Here is a 24,429-nt window from a genome sequence, read left to right as displayed (position 1 = left end):
ATAAGAGCATCATTACCAATAAGTGTAAATTACTAATACTATTTAAGAGGGGGCGTAAAGCCAGGAAATTAGAAGGAAATAAAAGACATGACGCGCTGCGCATAACTTGCTTATAACTTGACGTAAGATATGGCCATTCCGCTGGTTTAAAGTTTTACCTCAATATATCTGAAATCTGAAAATATACTTCTGTTTAAAATTTTGCTCGTCACGTTTCTCGGGTAAGACACTAGCTGTTTTATACTAAAATTGTACTGCTGTGGTATGTATGTAACGGAATATATTGCAATTAAACGAATATTTTTGATATATTGGTTTGGGGAAAAAATAATTTCGGGTCTTTCTAACAGATGGTGTTAGAGTTGTATGTTTCTAGTAATGATTATTCAGTGAAGTCATTCTAGAGCATGTTTAGAAGTTTCGAGTCTATAGAACATTTTAAAGCGCGAATTAGCGTCATTTGTTTACTTATTCAAAAATTATTGCGTATTGATTATGGAGATTCCAGAAGGCCACTTTCGTCACATTTTACTTTTTTACTTCCGGAAAGGAAATACTGCAGCCCAGGCTCATCGAAAATTGTGTAGTGTTTATGGTGATGACTGCTTAAGTGAACGCCAGTGTCAGAATTGGTTTGCTCGATTTCGTTCCGGAATCTTCGATCTTAAAGATGAACCTCGCCCTGGTCGGCCAACCGTTGAAAAAGTTGATCAAATTCTTAATGAAATCGAGGTAGACCGATATATTTCATCTCGTGACATTGCTGTGAAACTAAACGTCGACCATAAAACAGTTTTGAACCATTTACATAAGCTTGGATACCAAAAGAAGCTCGATACTTGGGTTCCACATGAATTAACATTGAAAAATTTAATGGACCGAGTTTCCATTTGTGAATCCCTGCTGAAACGAAACGAAATCAAGCCATTTTTAAAACAAATGATTACGGGCGATGAAAAGTGGATCACGTACGACAGTAAGGTGCGAAAGAGATCGTGGTTGAAGCCCGGAGAAACTTCACAAACAGTAGCGAAGCCCGTATTGACGCCAAGAAAGGTGATGTTGAGTGTTTGGTGGGATTGGAAGGGTATTGTTTATCATGAGCTGCTCGAACCTGGCCAAACCATTAATTCAACTATCTACTGTCAACAATTAACGCGATTGAAGCAGGCGATGGAAAAAATTCGGCCAGAATTGATCAATAGGAAAGGCGTTGTCTTCCATCACGACAATGCTAGACCGCACATATCTTTAGTGACTCGTCAAAAGCTGATAGAGTTTGGCTGGGAAGTTTTAATGCATCCACCGTATAGCCCTGACCTTGCCCCGTCGGACTATCATTTGTTTCGGTCTCTGCAAAACTCTCTTAATGGTGTAAAGTTGGTTTCAAAAGAGGCTTGTGAAAATCTTGGTTCAGTTTTTCGCCCAAAAACCTCAGAAATTCTACAGTGACGGAATTATGATTTTACCAGAAAAGTGGCAAAAGGTCATCGATCAAAACGGCACATATATCATTGATTAGTGTTAGAAATTTATATTAATAAATTAACTTTGAAAAACATAAAAAAACCGAAATTATTTTTTCCCCAAACCATTATTTTCCGTGTGATTTTTGTTCATGGAATTTGACTTTTTAAAATAAAAACGTATTAGAATTCAATATAAAAACTACAATTCTGCTTTTTCGGTGGGTATTTAAGAACGGGTTGCTTGAACTAAAAGAAAACATCCTGGAGGTATTCAAGAGGGGGCTACCCTCTTAAATACCTCCAGGGTGTTTTTAGTCACCTCCAATAATTGAATTGTAAAGTGAATGTATCAGGTCATACTGAGCAACTTTCAGTATGGGACCAATATCGAATTAGCAAAAAAATGACTATTCCATACAAAATATCACAGACCAGCCAAAATGTATGAAACAGACATTTCTTTTTTGCGATTTTGGGATTGGTACCATAGTAAAAGTTGCTCGGTATGATTTATATGTATATTCACCCCGTAAATTATTGCAGATGACAGAAAAAACAGCCTGTATATTTTATTCTCTGTCAAATGTAAGTCTCCTGAGCAAAGCTGGATCGTCCATTGCTTGCAACTCGCATATGATTGTATATGCTATGTTAATAAGGTTTCTCTTTTATCCACAGAGCCAAGCAATATTGTTGACGGCATGTCTTCATCGAGGTCATAAGGTTTACGATTTCACTGCATAAGTCTAAATAGTTAGTAACTGGTTTTGTTGGTTTTGGAAAGCGTTTTTCATGCAGATGAACGTACACAGGAAATCGTTTATAAATCGCTTTGAAGACAATTCTAAAATTATCATAAGTAATAAAACAGATTCGATTTGGTTGCGATGATTTTTAAATATGAAAGCGGCTTAAGCAGCAACACTGCAAATGGCGGTGTACCTATCTATATGTATTTTCTATACATATAGGTACACCGCCTATGCTTACTACATCCATTAGGTATTTGATCTGTCAGAAAATAATGCATTATGCACATTCATATATATAAGGAAACACAAAATTTGAATTCGAGTACAGAATTGTATAATATACGTATTGGAAATAGGAGACGTCCTGCAATTTATCTCATTACGTTTTTAGGTCTAGCCCTTGCATTTCATAATCGCTGTAGAATTTAATAAATGAAATCAAGCGCAGCAATTGTCGTTGGTTAGCGAGTGATATTTAATGACCGCTCAGACATTGGCGCGCACCTCGTCGGGAGAATGGAAGGTTGTCGATCCGTACACACCTTACCGATCCGACGTGCAATTTGCGTTGCTGCAGCATTCCTGCCCTCAGCTATTGCAGTTTACCGCATAATTAGACCAGCTTTGAAATGTGCTAGCTAGTTCACTACTGCTATACCTACATTAATCGTTATTGACGGATTGTCTTTATCGGCTTGAAAGTGCCTTATAATTAACACTGAATCGACGTAAAAACTATGCTGCTATATTAAATGCACAAGCGGTCTGGTATGTATTTCCATTTTACCTTGAAAGTTTTTTTTTTCTTATAAGACCGCTCTCCTGCTTTAAACTATGTTACTTGACAAGTGTATTGGTTTGTTCCGGGCGTTTTTTTAGTTACTTAAATGAACCGTATGTATTATGTTCTCAAATAGACAAAAAGTAGCCTTGCGTTCTTAGTACTCACGAAGCTATTTAGATGTAATGTAAATCTAAAGGGCAAAGGCGTGGCGGAACCTACTCGTAAATACATCTGGGCGCAGCAGGCAACCTTTTAGGCGTTATTCAAATGCATCCCAATCGAAATTATGTTCGAGTCTTAGAAACTACCTATAGATCGTGTCTCGTTTGACTCTAACAACGCAATGAGTTATCTTTCTCTTTTACAGTCGTAAACATAATTTCATACTTCATTAAAGTATACCTATTTATTTGACACATCAATAGGTAGGTGTGTAACTAAATGTTTGATACATTACGTTGAGTTATTGGCGTTATTGATATCTTTAGTAACTGTTGTTCCTTTATGCTGGCATTTGACATTTGCCAATTAACTTAATTTCATGTAACACAGCACCTGTTTATACGAAATCCGCGTGGGAACGTCGGAGAGCTCCGGGCGGGCGTGTTGCGCAAGGCTCGGTGGCGCTGGCACTCTGCAACTAAAGTTTCGAAAATGGCTGTGCCCGCGCACCATGCAATGTTTCACAGGCTGCCGAGACTGTTTCATCAATAGAACCATAGGTTTGGTACGAGTACAATTACTACTGGAAGACTTTCCATTATACCTAACTATTATACAGGCTGCTTTTTTAATTACCTGCAATAATTTGTGGTGTGGATATATAGGCCATACTGAACAACTTTTACCATGGGACTTATGGGAGCAACCCCGAAGCCGCAAAAAAAATTAGTTGTATATACATTTTGGCTGGTCTGATGTTGATATTTTGTATGGTAGACTTGGGAGAGTCAATTTTTTTTCCCGATTTCGGGGTTGGTCCCATAGTAAACGTTGCTCAGTATATATATTCACCCCGTAAATTATTGCAGGTCATTAAAAGAACAGCCTGCATGCAACAGGTAGGTTTAAGACTACCTATGTTAATGTGAAAAGTAAACTATGTACAAGTCTTAATCAAAGTTTATTCAATTCACTTAAATAACTTTGGTTTATTTTATGCAATTCGATATCTATAGTATAGGTACAAGCCTTGAACCAGACCATAATACCTTTTAGTCCTTGATTAATGTTAACCGTCTTTTTTAAATATAATAAAATAACACACAGGAGTTCCTTGTCTTGATCACTTGATCAGGTTCCGTGTATTTTTCAATGCAGTCTCGAGCGATGTGAGTACGCGCGAGCACGCGAAATAACATTCTTAAACGCTCTGATTGGTCTTCAATGGATGCCTGACTCCGTTTTTTCCACTTCTATCATCTGAACCCTCTATGCAGGCGCCGGTATCCTGTTTGGGGTAATTTGCGATGAAAGAATGTATCCAGGAGGCGTATTCTGATTGTAATAACAGATTACAAATTTGATCTAGATTTGTTATGGATTTGATCTGGCAGCACTTTTAGTGAAGTTTCTGGTTGAAGAAATGTCACGTTTGACACTGATAAATCATAACCATAACAAATTCATCTTAACCTGTTATTACAATCAGAATACACCTCCAGGTATTTAAAGTCGTCGGGGATGCATGACATTTTTTTCCTTTAAACAAATGAAATTCTGTTTTTTGCTTAGTGCACATTTTTATTTAGAATACTTACTACTACATCAAAAATATGATGTAATCATATGTTCAACACTTTCAGCAGCTATGACCGTTGCCGTATTGCTGTATTTGTACAACAACACATGTATGTATGATGCATGTGCCTATTAAAACAAAAAATAGGTATTAACCTGCTAAGTTTTTCGTAAACTACTCTTGCTTTGCTGCTTTGCCTTACAGTTATACCTTCCGTTACATATTTTACGACTAATTAATTCTGTTTTGTAGTTAGAAAGATGACGTGGATATATTATTAATCACAATCTGCTAGTTTTCACTCAAACTACCATTCATAAATTACTAACAATGCTCCACAAGGTAACTAAAGGGAGATTTCTGTAAGATCTAACGTGAGAAAAATAATTAATTTGAAATAATAATGGCATTATGCATTGTGTGACTGAATAGTTGCGTGCAATCAGCTTTTATGTTTCACCTCTATGCGACAGTTCAAGCTTCGACCTGCATTAACTAGTATCGTTTCTAATGTATTCAAAAATATACTGAGTATATCAGTGGGCGTGTAGGTGAACGGCCGACTTACATTTGCTTATCAGACTTATCACGGGTTCAATTCCACATAGTTTCTGACAATTAGTGACATTACAAACTTGCGACATGCTTGCCATATTACTCAATTTTCTATTTTTTTTTCTATTTATTATTATTTACAGTAAAAATTCACTTTAATAGTACTGAAGTCGCATTACTTAAAAATAATATGACTTGTTCGGCTGTCATTTCGCCAGCAGCCATTGAAATAGTCAAACCAGCCTCTTGCCAACGGCCGGCAGCCATGTCCAACCACCTGTCGATTTCTACATCTCGATTTAATAAACGGCGCCTTCGCGGTTTACGAGAAAGTTCCGGTCCGCGGCTAATTTATGTCCAGCAACGCGCTGCGACTCCTGATGCCCGATAACGCGGCGCGACATTCATCGAATGCCCTATTATTATTATAAAGAAACTCACAGCGACTGGCCTGATATTATGTATCTTTTATCTATTTCTTACTACCACGCCAACGGTAGGCGGCCTGACATGTATTGAGAACTAAAATATATGTTTTGTTTTATACAATTTTTACGGAAAAGCAGTATGCTTGTTAAAAAATGTTTTCATAAAAGTGTATGCATGTGCATATTCTCATATTATGGTATCGTACACAGGCGTACAGTACCCCTAGTGTAAATAAATTCGATTTCCAAACGTGACGTACGCGTTTGCGTTTAGTCTCATTTTGTATTGGATTTCGAAAGAGCGCGCCAAGCGGGACGTTTTGGAAACTCAAAATCCTATACAAAATGAGACTTAACGCAAACGCGTTCGTCACGTTATGATGTCGATCAAAGTTACACTAGGGGTACAGGATGGCTGAGTTACGTTTACGTTCCGCCACTTTCCAAATAATATGAGGTAAAAATATTGACGACCTCAAAGAGCCAAATAAATATTCCAAAGCATTATTACCTTGAATTATCATATATTTTTTAATGCCTTTTGTAATTGACTATAATCGAAGCGTTCTAATTGTGCCCTGAGTTGCAACGAAGAATCGATAACTAAACTGGTTCTTTTTATCTTTACAGGTATATTTCCACCTATGGCTGCTTGAAATTGTTGATGAAGTCAAGTATGTTTATAGTATAATTTAAAAGTTGTTTGTAACTGCTTGCTAAATAATAGCTTTTCTCCGGTTTCTAGCCTACACGAATGAATCAGGTAAGATTTTAACTGTTTTACCGGGTTATTCCCACTTGTTACCAATTACCACCAAAATTTTGTTAAATTTCAAAACTAAATAAAAACTATAAATTGGTATGGTATAAATATAGAGTAGTACTTTAATAAATAATGATATGTAGATTAATGCTCCAGTGAACTGCTTTAGAGTGATCAAAAATAGTCGGTTTGACTGATTTGTTTCTTCGTTCGTATAATTAATTCAAATTACAATCAAAAAGATAAAAAAAATTCAAACGTTAATTTCTCCTTGACTATTTTAGTTTTTGCACTTGTGCCTATAAAACTGTTTTAGTTTATTAACTTTTAACGCAGTTTACTGAAACACTAATCGACTTATTCATTTAAGTATATATACGGTGTAACATGAGGAAACCGAAAGATTTTGACAGTGTGTGTGTAGTGTGTGTGTGATCACATTTAGAGACTAAAATGTCATATAAACTTTTCTGGATTCCGCCTAGTTTCAGAGTTAATACCAATGTAAAAAAAAAAACATCTTTTCGTAACTTAGAGCAAAACGCTTTTTGATCGCGATGATGCCATTATGGGGCGTAGTCTAAATATCCTTATTGATAGATGTCAAAAAGTGACAAGTAACCTTTGCAAGAACTAGTTTTTACAAAAAAAAATCGTATAAAATTATTTTCAGTGCCAGTTTTACCATAAATAACATTAACTATGTACAAATACGTTCAAAATTTGAAAAAAAAAAACAATTTTTTTTTTTTTGGCGAAATTTACTCATATAACATTTTTTTCTTCTTTTGGCCTCAGAAGTACGTGATTTAAATCTTTCGGGTTCCTCGTGAGCACCGTGTATACTGTTTTTATTAGTATTGAACTCTAACAAAATTTTAGTGGTAACTACTGGGAAAACAATTCCCAGTAGACACCAACTCAGTTTGATTCGGTTTGGTGGTAACTACTGCGAATGTGTTCCCCAGTAGTTACCACTAATAAAAGGTGGGAAAAAATTCCTAGTATTTACTATTGGTAATAACTTGGTGGTAACTAGTGGGAATAACCAGTTTTACCTACGTAAGATCGTAAACTTGTAACTTACAATTAGAGGCCAAACACAGATCAATGTCATAATTAGCATTTATCTTGTTTCGGACTGATAATGCAAAGAAGTAGGCTTATATGCCTGCACACCTTGGGTACGGCGGATAAGGCGATGCCCTCGTTCGGTTGCCGCAACCTTCCAGCTAATGCGGTGTTCTAGAGCGAACCCTGCATAGTCTAAGGAATTCACTACACTTATCGACTCGGAATTGTATTAAACCATAAAACAATCGTTTATTTCTGTGCGAAAAGAGCGAATTAGTTCAGGATATCCAACCGCCAATTTTGCATCAACAATACTCATCAACGTCCCCATTACGGAACACCGAATATATGCACAACATTAATACAACGCTATGGGATATGTGATCAGCTAAAGCCGATTTTGTGTTGTTATGAATGGTGAACCTAACCGAACTAATCCAGAGTCTTAAAAGATTAATAAATACGTATCATCCACCACGCTCCGCTCGTATTGCCACATTTCATACATTCGCCTACATAACGGCCAAGGACATTGGCGGATGACATTGTTTATTGTTTCTGCCTTCACTTGTTTTATTACTAAAGAATGACATGCCATGAACGACGCAAAAAGCTCCAAACACTTGGGAACCCGCGATGGAGTAATTGGCGATTGTTTCGCTAGAATAGGATGTCAACAGTTTTGTAAAATGCTTTATACAATACATACGACGGTTAAAGCACAAGGTTGCCTGGAGTTAGCTATCTAACTGGCAAGATCTTTTTATTCAGGAAATGTAATTATTTGACATAACGCACATGAAACTTAAAGAAGCTCAACACTGGTTAATTGGGCTGCCTTTAGCTAAATCGTGTAAAACTATGCGTAAGTTCAGTCGCTTCCTGAATTTCAGCAGCACAACGAAAAACCGAGAAGTCTTTGTTGTGCTATTCAGAGGAAAGCATGTCGTTTGCATTCGCAATTGCGATCTTGGCTAATGTTGCCGCGTAATTGTGATTTGTATTATAGTATGCTGTATTAGCCTTTCACCCGCGCTGTTTGCTGCGGTTTCGCTGCCTTGATCATATTTTATGGATGCGGGATGCTGCTCGATTGTACTATATGTTGAATACTTGCTGATCTCGAACAATACGTGGTTCTTCATTTTAACGACCTCATTTATGCGTCTAAGATGGTTCAAAGTTGTTTTTATCGCGCGATTTAAACTTCTTTTACATCAATCTCAGATGTGAATGTGAATAAATGTTATTAATAATGATCAAAATAGGTACTCGTATTGAGCAATGACATCTTGTCACGTGTCGTTCTGCCATGTCTGGCTGGTCACGCTACGGGATACGTTTTGTATTTCACACACAATATATGGATTAATAATTATGGCAAGTTACTACTTATTTTACAAAATATATCAGCCAATTCGTAAAATTAAGTTTCTCATTTTTAAATTACAAGATTTATCCCTAGGACCTACTACTACTAAAAATGTAATACTAAAAAAGTCACTGCCGCTTAAGTTATCCCTGAACCAATTTCGAAGAAATTTGATATGAAAGACAGGATAGTTTTTATCAATTATCGCCATTCCACGCGGACGAATTCAAAGGCAGAAGCTAGTATATATAATCAGTTAAAGAGACAATACCGAAAGCCTGTAAAAATAGTCTACCATATTAAATAAAGTGTTTGAGAACCATTTCTTTGTATACATTTGTAAACGGATAAAGTGCGCGTCAGTTTAGTCCGCACTTATCCCACAAGGGAAGTCCAGTATATATAAAACACGTATTATGTATATTATGTATCCGGAAAAAACTTACTCAACTTTGGAAATTCACGACCTGGTGAAAATGAGCATCTCAGGTTAAACGTTGTTTTTTATAGTACATTACGATACAAGTGCGAAAAATAGGAAATTCGAAACGAGTGTCGATAAATTAAAACACGACCGAAGGGAGTGTTTTAAATCGACAAGAGTTGCGAATTACCTATTCGCACATGTATCGTACAACGTTTTACGGTACATATGGCCCTTTAAATGTTCGGCACAGTAACGTAATATGCAAATTTTCGCAATAGTGCGATAAAGTAGCACCATGTGTACCTACTGTAAAATATGTTTCATCACACTTGCTCAAAAAAGATCTTATTTCATGTTATTATTATTCATACAAACCAAGTAGCATAAATGAGTTTTACTTTTAAAATACTGACGTTTATAATTTAATATTTTTGTTTATGTTTAAAATTATTTAATTAGATTAATTTAACAGCCGTTTAAAATATTTTTACATAATTTTCAATCGTGGCTGAATGCCGAATAGGTCTGTGCCTTCGATGCTAACCTGTCAAGAAATTACAATATGGCGGACAAATGTTTGATATGTCACCGTATTTTAGAATTATTTCGTTTATAATTTAGTTTTTTCTTCCCAAGTGTGATGAAAACATTGTGTGTAACTCCGGGGGTAAGAATATTGCAAACTCGGGTCTTTAATTCCCTGCAGCCTCCGGCTGTCGGAAATTACCACCCTCGTATCCAAAATTTTACTTACCCCCCTCGTTGCACAATGTACTATAACTTGTACAAACAACCTGTCGCCTTAAATGTATGCGACTAAACCGTGATATTAAGCCAAAAAATAGTGTTGGAATGGAAGGTGTGTAGCTTTCAATCGAAAATAACGCTGAGTTTTGTAGATAACTGAATTATCCGCACTTATCCCAACATTCCGTATGTTAATGAACCTAACATAGGGTGAAATAAGTAAAGACATGTTTGATTTACGGTTGATATTGGTATGTAAACATAGGAATGATCAATATCTACACAAACAAAAAAGGAAGGTTCGGTACACACATCAGACTTGTTTTTTATTTACAAATAATATCACTACTTTAGAACCACGCAGAGAAAAGTCACCTCGTGAAATAATAATTTCATGGACAACAGAATGTGCTTAACGCTCACCCTCGTTTGCTCCAGTCGGCTTTAATAATTTAAAATTCTTTGTCCCCGAACGAAGCCCGACACCACTTTTTTCAACAGCGTGCAAACATACGAAGATAACCACACAGAAACCCATACACTTATTTCCTTGTTACTTATACATAGCTATACTTATTGTTATCAGCGCTATGGTGTGCATGGTTTCTATTTATAGAATCATACTTGTGTAGACGTCGGTCACGTTGTCTTCTTTAGAACTATGGTACCTAGGTACTCTACATTAGTACATTTTGATGCAAATGTCCAAGATGTTAATTTGTGCGAGTTCCGAGTTACGTGGTTTTCCGCGAGCACGTGAGAGAAAAACCAGAGATGATTGACGAATGAAAATCGCTCGTTACAACGTGTCTGCCTGCTGGTTACAAGTTTAGATTGTAGCTCATTGTTACTGGTGAATTGTCAATAGAATCTGGGACCCCGGCGCTTTTATGATAGAATGTTCTTACGGTAATAGATTGCCAGTGGGTCCCTCAATTTACGAGTGAAGATCTTGTTTTTTTTTTTAATTTTCACTAATTTGTTTGATTTGACATGTATTTGACAATAATTCTGGCGATACAAAAAATTGGTATCTTACTTTACTACCTCTTTACTTAGTTTTATTCTTTCGTCTCTTGTCGGATTGTGCGTTTAGCGACAATAGACATGTAATAATTAATGTGCATTAAAAAAACGATTCACAATTGCTAATTTCATACAAAAACACTAACAAAATTGCAATTAATGATTCATTTTTGATATATGTACAATGATATGGAAATAGTTGTCCGATCTTGTGTTTTACTTTTTATTTCTTCTTATCAGTAATATCTATAGGCCACCGTGGCAATTGCTTGGCGTCCCTTTCGTCCATTTCGACATAAACTGTCTTTAAGAAATTAATATATGTATACCTAGTTGGTTACTAAGTTCTGTTACTCGATTTGCAACCTCTTTATTTCCGTTAAAACAAATGCTACCGAAAAAATAAAAAATTACATAATGTGGTGGATTTGTGAGCTATAATTATATACCACACATAACGCTTATCTCGTCGTATCTATAATGAACTGGGGCCTAAAAGAGAATCGTATCGCAGTAATTATGGGCACAAATGTGGGCACCCGCCAAACATGATTTTGAAGTTGCTTGAGAACCTAAAAGTCAACAAACAATTTGTTTATCGCACAATTAATAGATACAATAGTACTCAGAGCTTCGATGACAGCAAGAGGTATGGGAGACCACACACAGGCCCTCAAACGACGAGGCCAGTCATCAATAGCGGCACGCACGATTGTCATGTATAATTCCGTCACTGTCTTAAATATGGCCCGTTTGAGGGAGTCAAGATTTTTGTGTGGGGTTTAGCATATGGCATAATCCAGGGGCTTAAGGTCCGGGCTGGAGGACGGCCAGTCTTCGTGGGCAATAAAGTCAATTTTGTTCCTTCGAAACCAGGCTTGAGTTGTTTTTGCCTTATGTGCAGGAGCTGAGTCATGTTGAAAGACCCATGCCTGGTTTTGAAATAGGGTGTGGCTTAAAGGCTTCACTATTGGTTCTGTTTTTTGCATACACTCTGTCATTCTGGCGGTTACAACATTCTTCAATGGTAATTTTTTTTTCATCTGTAAATAGTATTTTTCGGTGACCATTTTGTGCGTACCGCTTCAATAGCATGCGACTTCTCTCTAGCCTCCTAGTCTTTAATCGTCCATTAAGCAAATGACCTTTTTGTCTGCGGTTAGCGTGTAGTCCAATGTCTTCATTGATAACTTTTTTTAGGGAGCTTCTCTTCACAGACGGGGTTTTTTGCAATTCTCGCCTTCACTGCCTTTATTAGAGCTGGGGTCCGAACGGTGCGTGGTCTCCCAGACCTCTTGCGGTCATAAGCTCTGAGTACTATTGTATCTATTCATTGTGCGATAAACAAATTGTTTGTTGATTTTTAGGTTTTCAAGCAACTTCAAAATCATATTTGGCGGGTGCCCACATTTGTGCAACGCAATTACTGCGATACGATTCTCTTTTAGGCCTCAATTCATAATAGATACGTCGAGATAAGCGTTATGTGTGGTATATAATTATAGCTCACAAATCCACCACATTATGTATTTTTTTTTTCGGTAGCATTTGTTTTAACGGAAATAAAGAGGTTGCAAATCGAGTAACAGAACTTAGTAACCAACTAGGTACGTTAAGTACGTTATAGTTATAAATGTCAAATGATGAAGCGAATCATAAATAAAAGTTTTGAACATTCCAACTAATTGGAGTGGACGTATGGATTAGAGTAAGACGCGAGTCGTAAAACGAGTCTTTTTTTTATTAATAAGCAAAAACACCGCTTCCTAATAACGAACTTTGCGCGTGCGAAACAGCTTACCTGCTTAAAATACTACTTTTAGCATTGGTATATAAACAAATATTTGTTGAGTATTCGTCTTTCCATGATTATTAGGAACATTTCTGACTTACTTGAATGTGAAGTCTTTTGCTGTTTTTCTTAAGTTTATATCTAAAACAGTGGTTCCATATCTGTTGTATTTGATGCTAGTGCGTTATTTTGAGTGTATGCATCGTTGAAATCATCAACTTAATGGAGTGAATAGCTCATAAAAAGTAGAATAAAATCACTTTTCTATTAGTTTCGCTTTTTATTACGGGTTTAGAGATCTCCTTCCTTTGGTCGGCCCAATAAATTGTCTCGCACTAGCGTAATATTAGCTACTATTTATCGGTTTACAGTAAGCAGGTAATTGATAATATTATTTTTAACGACGTAATATTGTATAGTCATTTTAGACATCCGCCATATTAAACAGCTCCATCAACTTAATTGTCTCATCGTTTCTTAATTCGAAGTTTCCAGTATTAAAATTGCATAGTATTCTTGTCGCGAATATCGAATAATTTTGCCTTTAACAAATTACAATCTGCAGGAACAAGGATATCATTCGAATACTGGTAAAGGTCACTTGGTTTGAGGAGACCGGTCAGCCTTGAGCGGCGTGGTTCACTTTCGTAGGTACTCGAACTTCGCATGGCCCTTGTGGCCTCATTTCTCAATGTTTGCTTCGTTTTAACCTGCCGTGTGCCGCCATTGTGGCGTCGTGGTGACAAATTTATTAAACTATCATATTCCTGCCAAACTGCCGTAATTGTTTAATTAACAGACGAACAAAATTTTCACGTTACGAACTTACGATTTAAATGACCAATTTGTTTGATACTTATCGATAAGGGTCGACGTCAAAGAAGTGTTTACAGTGGCACACCTTATTATATTGACTACTATTTATAATCTTACCTTTCGAAGCTGTGTATAATTACATGGGACCGAGAATCGAACTCGGTCAAGTCAGTCAATAATTCAAAATTCGTTTTATTAATTATATGAATCAAGTTTTTATTTATTCTAAAATCAGCCTTGTAATTCCTAAGAACAAATGTCCCATCTCGTATAGTTTCAAAGTTTTCCCTCACTACGCCATTTGGATGAAAAACCCTGTAAACTTTTCCTAGTCGGTCACTAAGTTCTGTTCTAGGGTTTCATCGGATTAAATATAAAATAAAGAATCCTTGGAAAGCTCCACATTGCCTGAAGACACGCGGTAAATTTATGAAAATTATACTTTACAAAAGTGTGTCCAATGCAATCTTGCATCTTTGCCAGAAGGTTCGATTGCTTGTTGTAATGAGGCCTCTATATTACCGCAAATTTTGTGACCACCATTTTTTTTACTAGTTTGTACTATACCTAAGATATTCCCCTCCAAGCATTGCATATTTGTCAGTTTCGCACGAAAACGTATAGATTTAACAATTGTGCAGGAGGCAGGCTTGGAAAACTCTGTAGACTATGTATTTAATCAAAGAAACTCACGTAAACTATATATTTAATTAAAGATGAATAATAAAGCTATCGAAGGGTGCAAGGCTGATACATATTTAATATGATTAGATTTCCTTTTATTCCGTGAAAACTCTGGTTACAGAACTTAGTTACCAACTAGGTATAAACATACATTGTAATTGTAATCAACCTTAACGAACCTTAGGTTGCAGCACCTCATTAGAACGTAATAGTATCAATAGTATCATCGTTACAAAATCGTGATAGAATGTAGTTTAGCGGCCAGCTAAACATCTAGCATTCTGTGCTGTGAAATGTCATATTGAATTGATAGTAGATTGTTAACCAAGGAATGAAAGGCACCCATTTTTGTCGGTGAGAGCGCTACTAGTCCGAGACTGAAATGGAGCCTTTTACCCGAGTTAAACATTCCGCTTTTCATTCCGAATAACAGGAAAGTAATATACATGTGCTTTAAAAAAACACGGCTAAGTATAAATTAAAAAAGTACTTTCAATTAACAATTTAGATGAAAATAACATTATGGATGAATGAATGAAGAGACTTTAATCATCAGAATGGAAATTGTACAACAAATCCATTTAAAACCATAATTTTAAGTGCTTATCGAAAAAATAACATACTTAGAAAGTACAGTGCTCTAGAGCAGAAACGTATCTTTTTCTTCACACTTCTGAGAACAACGACCCACTTTCAGAGCATGAGAAAGGAAAATTAATTTTATGGCATATAAATCATAAAATATTTGATTCGTTTTGGTTTCAAGATTATTTTTTCATGCCAACTTTTGATTACAACTCTAACCATATTTACATCCTTTTAAAGTGTTTGATAGTTTTAAAATAACGTTTAAATTAATTTAATGTTGATAATGCAGATATCATAACAATATGTAGGCATATCTAAACCTAATTAACAATATTTTTGACGCATGCCTAGTGAAATTTAATATATGAAAATGAGACAAGAGACAAACTGGAAAGTTCTTAAGAGGGAAGAATAGCTTTGCGATCCTAGCGAGATAACGGTATTTTTTCTATGAAATTCCATTTTAGGAGAAAGCAAACGTGTTCCACTAACTAAATCTTACAAATCACTTTGACTTTGATGTCGATCGTTTCAGCATAATATATTCTATTCTAGGTTTATAGGTTTCGCTTTTTTTGTTTTGCAAATAAATAAAAAAACGAAAACCTATAAACCTAGTTTTTCATTGTGTCAATAACATACATACTAAAAAGTCACGGAGAATGGAAAATATTTAGAAGTGGAAAAACGTTTTCTCTTTTTGTATGGACGTTCACTTCCCTCTTAATTTTAACCATTGACTTTCATATTTGTTATAACTCCATAATAAATCCCAATCTATATATAATAAAATAGGAGGGTAATTAATATTACAAATACTGACTCATTTAAGATGCATTATAATTAAGGCAAAATATCACTGGCACAATTATCAATTATGTATAACCATCCGCTACAGTCAATATATCCTTTAATTAGTCGTACTAATTGTGATGATGCATTTTGAGTGTAATTACTTGCCCATTGCCTATGTCAATTGTCCTGTTCTCCATATCGCCCTCTTCCGATTCCTCATCTTTGTGTGGAGATTGATAACTGCTAAAATTGTCTTCGAAAGTTGTATTGTCGTAAAAATTTTGATCAGCCTTAAAAATAATATCACATATTGCTTGTTGTACAGAATTTTTAGTGGTCTCGCTGTACTTTTTCATCTTGTAAGCTATGAAGTTAGTGAATGATTTAATTTCTTCAAGAGTATCATCTCGTTGCCGATTAGGCATGGGTAACAAGGGTGGCACAGTCTTCGGCGGTGATGCAACCACTTGCACTGGTGATGACACTGTTGATGCAAAGTCTTCTGTGTCGGCGGCCACTTGATTCCGACTAGGTTTTGGGCAAACATTTGGATGAACTGTACCTATCTTGGAAGTTGTCGATTTTTTACCTTTCTTTTTGATTTCGGTTTTCATTTCATTGTAATGTTCTACTAATGATTTTTTAATAGCTGTAGGTCCATCCTCACAGCCGTCGTCTAACATTCCCTGGGAACCATAACAAGTTAATATAAGCATTCATAGTAATAAAATCGAGCAAAATTAGGTCCACCGAGTAACTCCAAAGTGGGATGTGTAACTCCATAACTACAAAGTGGAATGTTCGCTCAAAAAATTACACAAATAAATCTAAGGTGCTAAAGTATATAACTGTATGGCCGCGCAATCGACATGACAAAATGACAATGACAGTGCCTGTCTTTGAAAATCGCGCGATGTTAAAAAGTGATATCACGATGTCAGTATAGCCACTACCCACATTTACTTGTCATCGCTACTCACCGTTGCTTGGCGTTTTCTTTCCGATTTTTTGTCGATCAAAAACGCCATTTCTTCGAAGGCAAACCAGGTACTCGTGTACGTCGCATCGTCTGCAAGTAAAGATAATATCAATGAACACGTGTTAAAGATAAGTAAACATAAAATAAATATTTATCATGTATTAGGAACGGATTCGTTTAATTTCAATGCTATTGTACAATCGCCATCAGAGATATCGGAGCGGCCAAGGTGTTCACAAATATCTGGACACTCATTCTAGCGCTTTGACAGATATATCTGATGGCGACTGTACCTAATAAAGGATTTATTCATGAAGCAACAGAGTATTTACATATTACATAGGTACCTAGTTACTTTAATAATTCGATAATTATCATCATTATTACCTGGTGAGTCCCTGATGCTGTGCATAATTTTGGATTTCTCTCTTCTAAACGACGATTGCAAAATTACCATTTTATGCTTGCAAACATCTGCTGGCATATTTAACGCTGCGCCAATTCCTTCCCACGCCTCGGGCTTCATGGCCTTTTTGAAAAAGAACGGATCTTTAGGGTCCCATAGCATAGGACGTTTCCTGTATTCGTGTATCAATTTAATGCAGAGATCTTCTGTCCAGTCATCGTTGGGTGCTGTCACCATAATTATATTGTTTATTATTAGGTATCACAAGTTCCAAAACACGCGTCAGTTCGAGTTCGCAGGAGCGATTCACTGACCAAAAATGGCGGCGCGCTCGAGACGTCGGTTGCTGTAACCACCTGCCTTTATTTCCATCTCGTTCACGCATAGCGCCGTGGAGCAAGCGCAAAAAGGTCAGAAAGTGACGCGTGCTGTTTGTCCTTTATGATTGGCGCTCGGTCAACGCTCCGTTGCTGTAGCGTCATAGCCGTGTGCGTGTGACGAACGTTGTATCTACTGTGCTGTGTGGGTAGATGGCGCGCTTTTCGCGGCGCGCTATGGTTTGATCGTATGTTTGCGTTTGCGCGCGGGCATTATCGTTATTAAGGCCCTGCATCAAAAAAGAACGTGATCTTTGAAGCGTGGTAGTGGCTAGCCCCGGAAACAAATAGACGCGATTTTCGGATATATGTATCTTGACTATATGTCGGAACACAAATGCTTAAAATTTCCTCGATAGAATATAAATCCTAAGTTACATCTACATGTTTAGTTTTTACCTTAGTGCAACTAGAAAACGCATCTTTATCCAGCATAATCCACTTTAAAGTAAAGGTTTTTCATCTCATCTTAAACTTCATGCAACTAAATATTAACTTATTATCTTATACCGACTGATTTATTCTCATTTTTGATTTTATGAATTCTAGTTAACTAGTAACTGAATCGGAGGTCTACTATGAATGGTACTATCTTTACAGGCCTATACGTTACGCATGTGTGCGTGATTGCTTAGCTACTGCGAAGTCTAATACTCTTTGAACAATTACAACGGGTAAGAAAATTTCGACAGTTTCTGTAATGTATCGGTAGCTGTGTGGTCGTGTAGACAGCAGAGAAAAAACGCGAGATATCCATAGACCGATCGAATCTAATCGTAACTTTTTTTTTTACTTACCCAAAACAATTACTTATGTTAAAAAAATATTGAATGCGTGTAGTGAATTATAACTATAATAGATGTTATGATATGCTAAAGATAACGTGACCAAGCCCTCCGGTGGCCGACGCCGGAATTGAATCTGCTTTTTCAGCTTACGCGGCAAACGACATGACCACTAGACCACCCGGTCCGGTCCGTTTTCAATGGTATATGATGTGTATTTCAGTTTATAAGGTGTGACTACTTAAAAGTCTTAAAACACATTTTTTTAAATAAAGTATTTTGATTTGTTACTAGTTTTTGTCTAGTTGTGTACGAGATGAAGTCGAATTCTAAAATTTAAAATGCTAGTGAGAACTATTTAAATAGGCAGGCAGCTTCTAAGAAAACCAAACAACCAGTGAACATAATCACAATGATAACGGGCTAATAAACATGATCTGTTCAAAAGATACAATACGTGTAATGGCATGGAGACGCCGGTCAAGGCCGTTTAAATTGATGGAATATGTTATGTGCCTGCGTAGTTCGCGTAATATTAAGTGGACTATTACCTTAAGTGTTGAGTACGTATTTTAGTTATGTGTATTTAAATTAATTTAATGGATAGCTAATGAATTCCAAATTAATAAATGTGTTAAATGAAAGTCAGCGGATTTAATTTTTATGATGTAATTAGAATTAAAAAGCGGCCAAGTGCGAGTCGGACTCGCCCATGAAGGGTTCCGTACCATTTATGACATATTAAAAAACTACTTACTAGATCTGGTTCAAACCAATTTTCGGTGGAAGTTTGCATGGTAATGGATATCATATATTTTTTTTAGATTTTTCATTCTGTTATTTTAGAAGTTACAGGGGGGGGGGACACTTTTTTTCACTTTGGCAGTGTCTCTCGCGCATACTATTCAGTTTAGAAAAAAATGATATTAGAAACCTAAACATCATTTTTGAAGACCTATCCGTAGATACTCCACACTTATGGGTTTGATGAAAAAAAAAAAATATTTTTTTTTTTAATATTATGACGTATTAAAAAAAACTAGTTACTAGATCTCGTTCAAACCAATTTTCGGTGGAAGTTTGCATGGTAATGTATATCATATATTTTTTTTTAGATTTTTCATTCTGTTATTTTAGAAGTTACAGGGGGGGGGACACACTTTTTTTCACTTTCGAAGTGTCTCTCGCGCAAACTATTCAGTTTAGAAAAAAATGATATTAGAAACTTAAATATCATTTTTGAAGACCTATCCCTAGATACCCCACACGTATGGGTCTGATGAAAATAATAATAATAATAATTTTATAACGTATTAAAAAAAACTACTTACTAGATCTCGTTCAAACCAATTTTCGGTGAAAGTTTGCATGGCAATGTATATCATATATTTTTTTAGATTTTTCATTCTGTTATTTTAGAAGTTACGGGGGGGGGGGGGGGGACACATTTTTCCACTTTGGAAGTGTCTCTCGCGCAAACTATTCATTTTAGAAAAAAATGATATTAGAAACCTCAATATCATTTTTGAAGCCCCACACGTATGGGTTTGATGAAAAATGATTTTTTGAGTTTCAGTTCTAAGTATGGGGAACCCCCGAAATTTATTGTTTTTTTTTTCTATTTTTGTGTAAACATCTTAATGCGGTTCATAGAATACACCTACTTACCAAGTTTGAACAGTATAGCTCTTATAGTTTCGGAAAAAAGTGGCTGTGACATAATCGGACAGACAGACGGACATGACGAATCTATAAGGGTTCCGTTTTTTGCCATTTGGCTACGGAACCCTAAAAAAGGTAATTTTAAACGCCCCACAAACGCATGCTCGTTTATTCTATATCTGTTTCTAGTTTCTCTCTAACTTCCTTGTTTAGTTGTAAAGTGCGGGCGGAACAACCAACATTACACGTCTTCTCAATATGGTCATTTAGGATAATGCACTTGTTTACTTAAGGTGTTGTTCTCGTATAACTAACTGTAGTCTGTACTTACTATTTTGCAAACAGTGCAACGTGGGACTTAAGAAAGCGGAGGCTCTTATAAACAGGAAATGTGCAGTCGAGTAGACAAGTAAATTTAAACCCTTTCGCCGCCAAAAACTCGAACTCAAGTTCGTCGATGTTGTGGCCCACCTGCCAGCAACTGCGAACCATTGACATATATCCATTTATAGTTCAGTGGTACTGTCACTCACGAATTCGAGCCAATCGTGCAGTCTAACGCACAAAACGCACACGTAAGTTTTATGTCGTGCTCTTTCAACTTCGTTTGCAGCATTGACATATATGATATATCTAAGGACGGGCCTTACGGGCAATAAGAATGGAGCCAGTTCATTCGAGCATGGAAAGAGCATTTTGATCAAAGGTCGGTGGAAAGGGGAATATGGTATAAAACCATTCAACCCGAGCCATGGAAAACCCCGTGGTTTGATAGTAGTGACCTATGTAGATCTCAACTTGTAACTGCTTTCAGACTTCGCTCCGGGCACATACCACTCAATAAATTTGCATTTTTAATGAGAAAAGTCCAGTCACCGGAATGTTCAGAGTGTGGTAAATTAGAAGATGTCTATCATATCATGATGGAGTGTGTTCGGAACGAGGACAGAAGGAATGATCTTTTGCTCCAAGGCATTAATATTAAGGAGTTGGACGGCTGTAACAGGATTTTAGCTTTCCCTCAATCAAGGGAGGCTAGAGCTCTGTTCAGTATGGTGATGGTGGGCATCCAAAGACGAAAATAATGATCTGTTTAGGTTTTAAATGTTTTAGTGTAAGAACACATCTCGATGTGTACTACTGAGCGGCATCGTCTTTTAAAAAAAATAATAATAATAATCACGCGTGCGATTGGTCGCAACTTGTTAAGTATGTCACATCGCTTTTTTTTCGTGTCCTAAATTTGAAAATTGATTTGGCGTCCAGTATTTATAATACTAAAGGCCATATTCTAATTATTTGGGCACGTGGCCCAGCCGACTTGGTAATTGGAAAGCTCTTATGCTGGCTCGCCTGTGCTTTTAACTCATGTATTCTCTGTAAACTGTTGGAGTAGGACCATCTGTTACGCTGACTCGCCGCAAAACGCAAAACAAACTGTGTCGTGCGCTACTCCGGCGCATCTCGTATGTGCGTGTTTTGTTGATTTAAACCACGGCCCTGTGGAAAACTTCGCTACTCAAACTGCTATTGCGGCTTCCTCGCAGTGTCATGATGACACACGACTACAACACGTTGGTCATTGCTATATTGACGCTCACGTCTTATTAAAACCAATGGCTGCTTTATTGTCGATTGATTTTCTGTGTATCTCATAATACGTATTCTAAAGTAAGATTCACAAGTATTGAATACAATTTCACGTTTTACGACGATCATAGTGTTAGATGTAAGAGAAAATAAGTAAAATTAAACACGTTACTACCTCGAAAAACTGATACTCCTCCTAGTTAACTTATGTTAAGGTTTAGATTTAGGGTCGATTCCACCAAAGCATCTGTCATCATTAGAAAGTTCGCTAAATATCAGTTTTTATAGTTCACTGCCGATTGACCGAAATGACCCTTGTCCTTCTCGCTTTTTTCCCAAGACTAACCTAACCTAACCTATCTCTATTATTGCGTCATTTTATTCGATCTTCGGTTCATTGCAACCAGTTTCTTCCAACTTAAGACAGTTGGAACTCTTTGTCATCACCCCATCTTGCTAATTACTCACATTTCGACAACCACGCTATGTAAAACAAAACTCCCAAGAGACCGCAGCAACTAGAGGGATAAGTGAAATTTTGCAAACGAGGACTGCAGGTTGGAGTGCATTAGAGACTCAAGTATACAAAATTCTTACCCCCGGAGTTACACACAATGTTTTTCATCACATTTTGGAGGAAAAAACAAAATTTTAAGCGAAATAATTTAATACGGTAAAATTTCAATATTCGTCCGCCTTATTGTCATTCTTTGACAGGCACTGACATATCCAGCATTCAGCCACGATAGTGAAAATTCTGTACAAATATTTTAAACGGCTATTAAATTAATCCAATTAAATATTTTTTTATAAACAATAACAACAAATTAGAAACGTCAGTATTTTAAAAGAAATACTAATTTATGCCTACTTGGTTCGTATGAATTAGTGACACAATTTAAAAAACAGCTATAACTCCCTCGGGAGCTGTAGCTTTTATTTTCACAATCCATAACTCCCCTGGGAACATTACATGCGTTTGTCCTTCAGTAGTTATACATGTATGAAATAAGATGTTTTCTAGCAAGTGTGATGAAAATATGTAAAACGGGTCACTCACGCATTTTAAGTCGAAAAATGCTGGACATGTTTCACTCCGTACCGACGAGTGTCGCCATCAGAAGCCGAGAAATGGCCCGTGATGAAATGAGTGACCCGTTTTTAATATTGGTATTTAACACGCTATATATCCTCTGGCCATTTATTGCAGACCCATGATTAATTATTTTCGTCTTTTACCTTGCTTTATACAAAATCGGCTCTTTGCGGAACTGTACTTTAATTTGGTTAAACTAAAGTACACAAAATCATGTAAAATGTCAGCAAATATATCGTTGGGTGTCGCCGCCGGGTACGCGTACGCGGTCACGTTCTAAATAGCCCAGTTTGTATTATATTTCACGTCGTTTGTCGCGACTCGTGACAACGCTCCCATCGGTATCATCGCTCATGTTGTGCAACTGGCTCGGTCTGTTCCACTCTATGCTCTTTGTAAATGCATCTAGCACACAATTATTTATGAAATCATATGTGTATGATTTTACTTGTAAACCAATTGACGGCACACCTGTGTTAACGGCACTGATTAGTGATTAAAGTTGGCTAAATCCATGCACTCTTCACTAACATACTCGAAGGGTCTCGGTCTCTTGGATTTAATTAATGCATTCACTGCTTGCAGTGTACTTGTAACATCAAAATTGCATAAATTCATTCATGATGTATCCGCGCAGTTTTGCAGCCCCGCTGTACCTCTGTGGTGAATGATTTAGTGAATACAGCCATTCGCTTCAAAACGATGAAACTACAACACACTCTAAAGCTGGTGCTTAAACTATTTTAAATGCCGCCGTGTGTGTGGTTATGTAAGATATTATTGAGTGCTCGTAAGATACTCTGTAAGTAAGTCTACTGATAACAATTAGTTAGAAAACTATATTAAATAAATTCTTAATAAGAGAAACTCAGACATATCCAACGTCAACACGATACAATCATTCAATAAAAACCACGATGCTGTAAACTGTAATGTATGCCACATAAAAACCATATTCACCCGCCTAGATACATATGTACAAACTGAGGCCATATACACGAACTACCATCCAATATGCGGCACAATGGTAGATTAGTGAAGTGAGAATATTGTATGGTTGGGAGTTTATTATTTATTTGCACTTGAGCTTATTCAGGAATAAACTAAACAAGTCGTAATGGTTTGCTCGAGCCAGTGTGCCTGTTCACAGACATTACCCAACCACTTTCAGAACGGCATTAGGGTTTCCTAACCCTAATACCGCTCTTTTCGAGCCTTTGGTTGCATCTGCTAAGCCGTGTGGTGAAAGTATATTGCGCTAAAGCAGAGTACTGATTGTGTGAAGCGCCAGGCAGTTGTGAGGTGAAACTTCAGGTCGATGTCGAATCGATTTCCGGAGTCTTTCATTTAACTAATTGGATAAATATTAACAATTAATTTGTTAATATTTATCCAATTACTTGACGTAACTGGTGACCGAAGAGCTGGCGGCTTCCTCGCACAACGTATCAGTATTGCGATACAATATTTACAGTATTTTATCTTAAAATGTACCGCCCTTTATTTACAATTCTTTCACTATCTCTACAAAACGAGAGCATTCACATCGCCAGGTAATCCCATGCCATCAGGCGGTCCATACTTTTGTTTGACGTAACGTAATTTACGTAATATAAAAAAGTAGTAACGTCATTATTTAAGGTTACTATGTGACCGTGTATAACGTAACATGAGGCCTGGAAAGTTTAAGTCGCCATGCAAATGCAGCATATAGGCGACTC

The 24,429-nt window shown here is 36.6% G+C and overlaps 2 protein-coding genes across 3 annotated transcripts in view; one reads left to right on the top strand and one right to left on the bottom strand.

The window, feature by feature from the left end:
• The window catches only part of LOC133516349 (CCR4-NOT transcription complex subunit 6), a 195,366-nt gene that overhangs the window by 77,908 nt on the left and 93,029 nt on the right, over positions 1 to 24,429 (top strand). The window contains exon 5 of one of the 2 annotated variants that reach the window (XM_061849254.1): positions 6,475 to 6,492. The exons of the other annotated variant lie outside the window; for it this stretch is intronic. Within the exon in view, the coding sequence (XP_061705238.1) occupies positions 6,475 to 6,492 (18 nt within the window). The remainder of the gene's footprint in view (positions 1 to 6,474; positions 6,493 to 24,429) is intronic. 2 annotated transcript variants of the gene reach the window in all.
• Positions 15,842 to 19,206, bottom strand: LOC133516347 (uncharacterized). Its single transcript, XM_061849250.1, has 3 exons — positions 17,180 to 19,206; positions 16,794 to 16,882; positions 15,842 to 16,499 (listed from the first exon to the last, which is right to left on the bottom strand). The coding sequence occupies exons 1-3, from the start codon at positions 17,433 to 17,435 to the stop codon at positions 15,942 to 15,944; spliced, it is 903 nt and encodes a 300-aa protein (XP_061705234.1). The 5' UTR covers positions 17,436 to 19,206; the 3' UTR covers positions 15,842 to 15,941.

Source organism: Cydia pomonella, chromosome 3, assembly GCF_033807575.1.
Source record: "Cydia pomonella isolate Wapato2018A chromosome 3, ilCydPomo1, whole genome shotgun sequence".
Lineage (NCBI taxonomy): Eukaryota > Metazoa > Arthropoda > Insecta > Lepidoptera > Tortricidae > Cydia > Cydia pomonella.
Note: the sequence above shows the minus strand (reverse complement) of the source record. Positions and strands in the feature narration are given on the sequence as shown.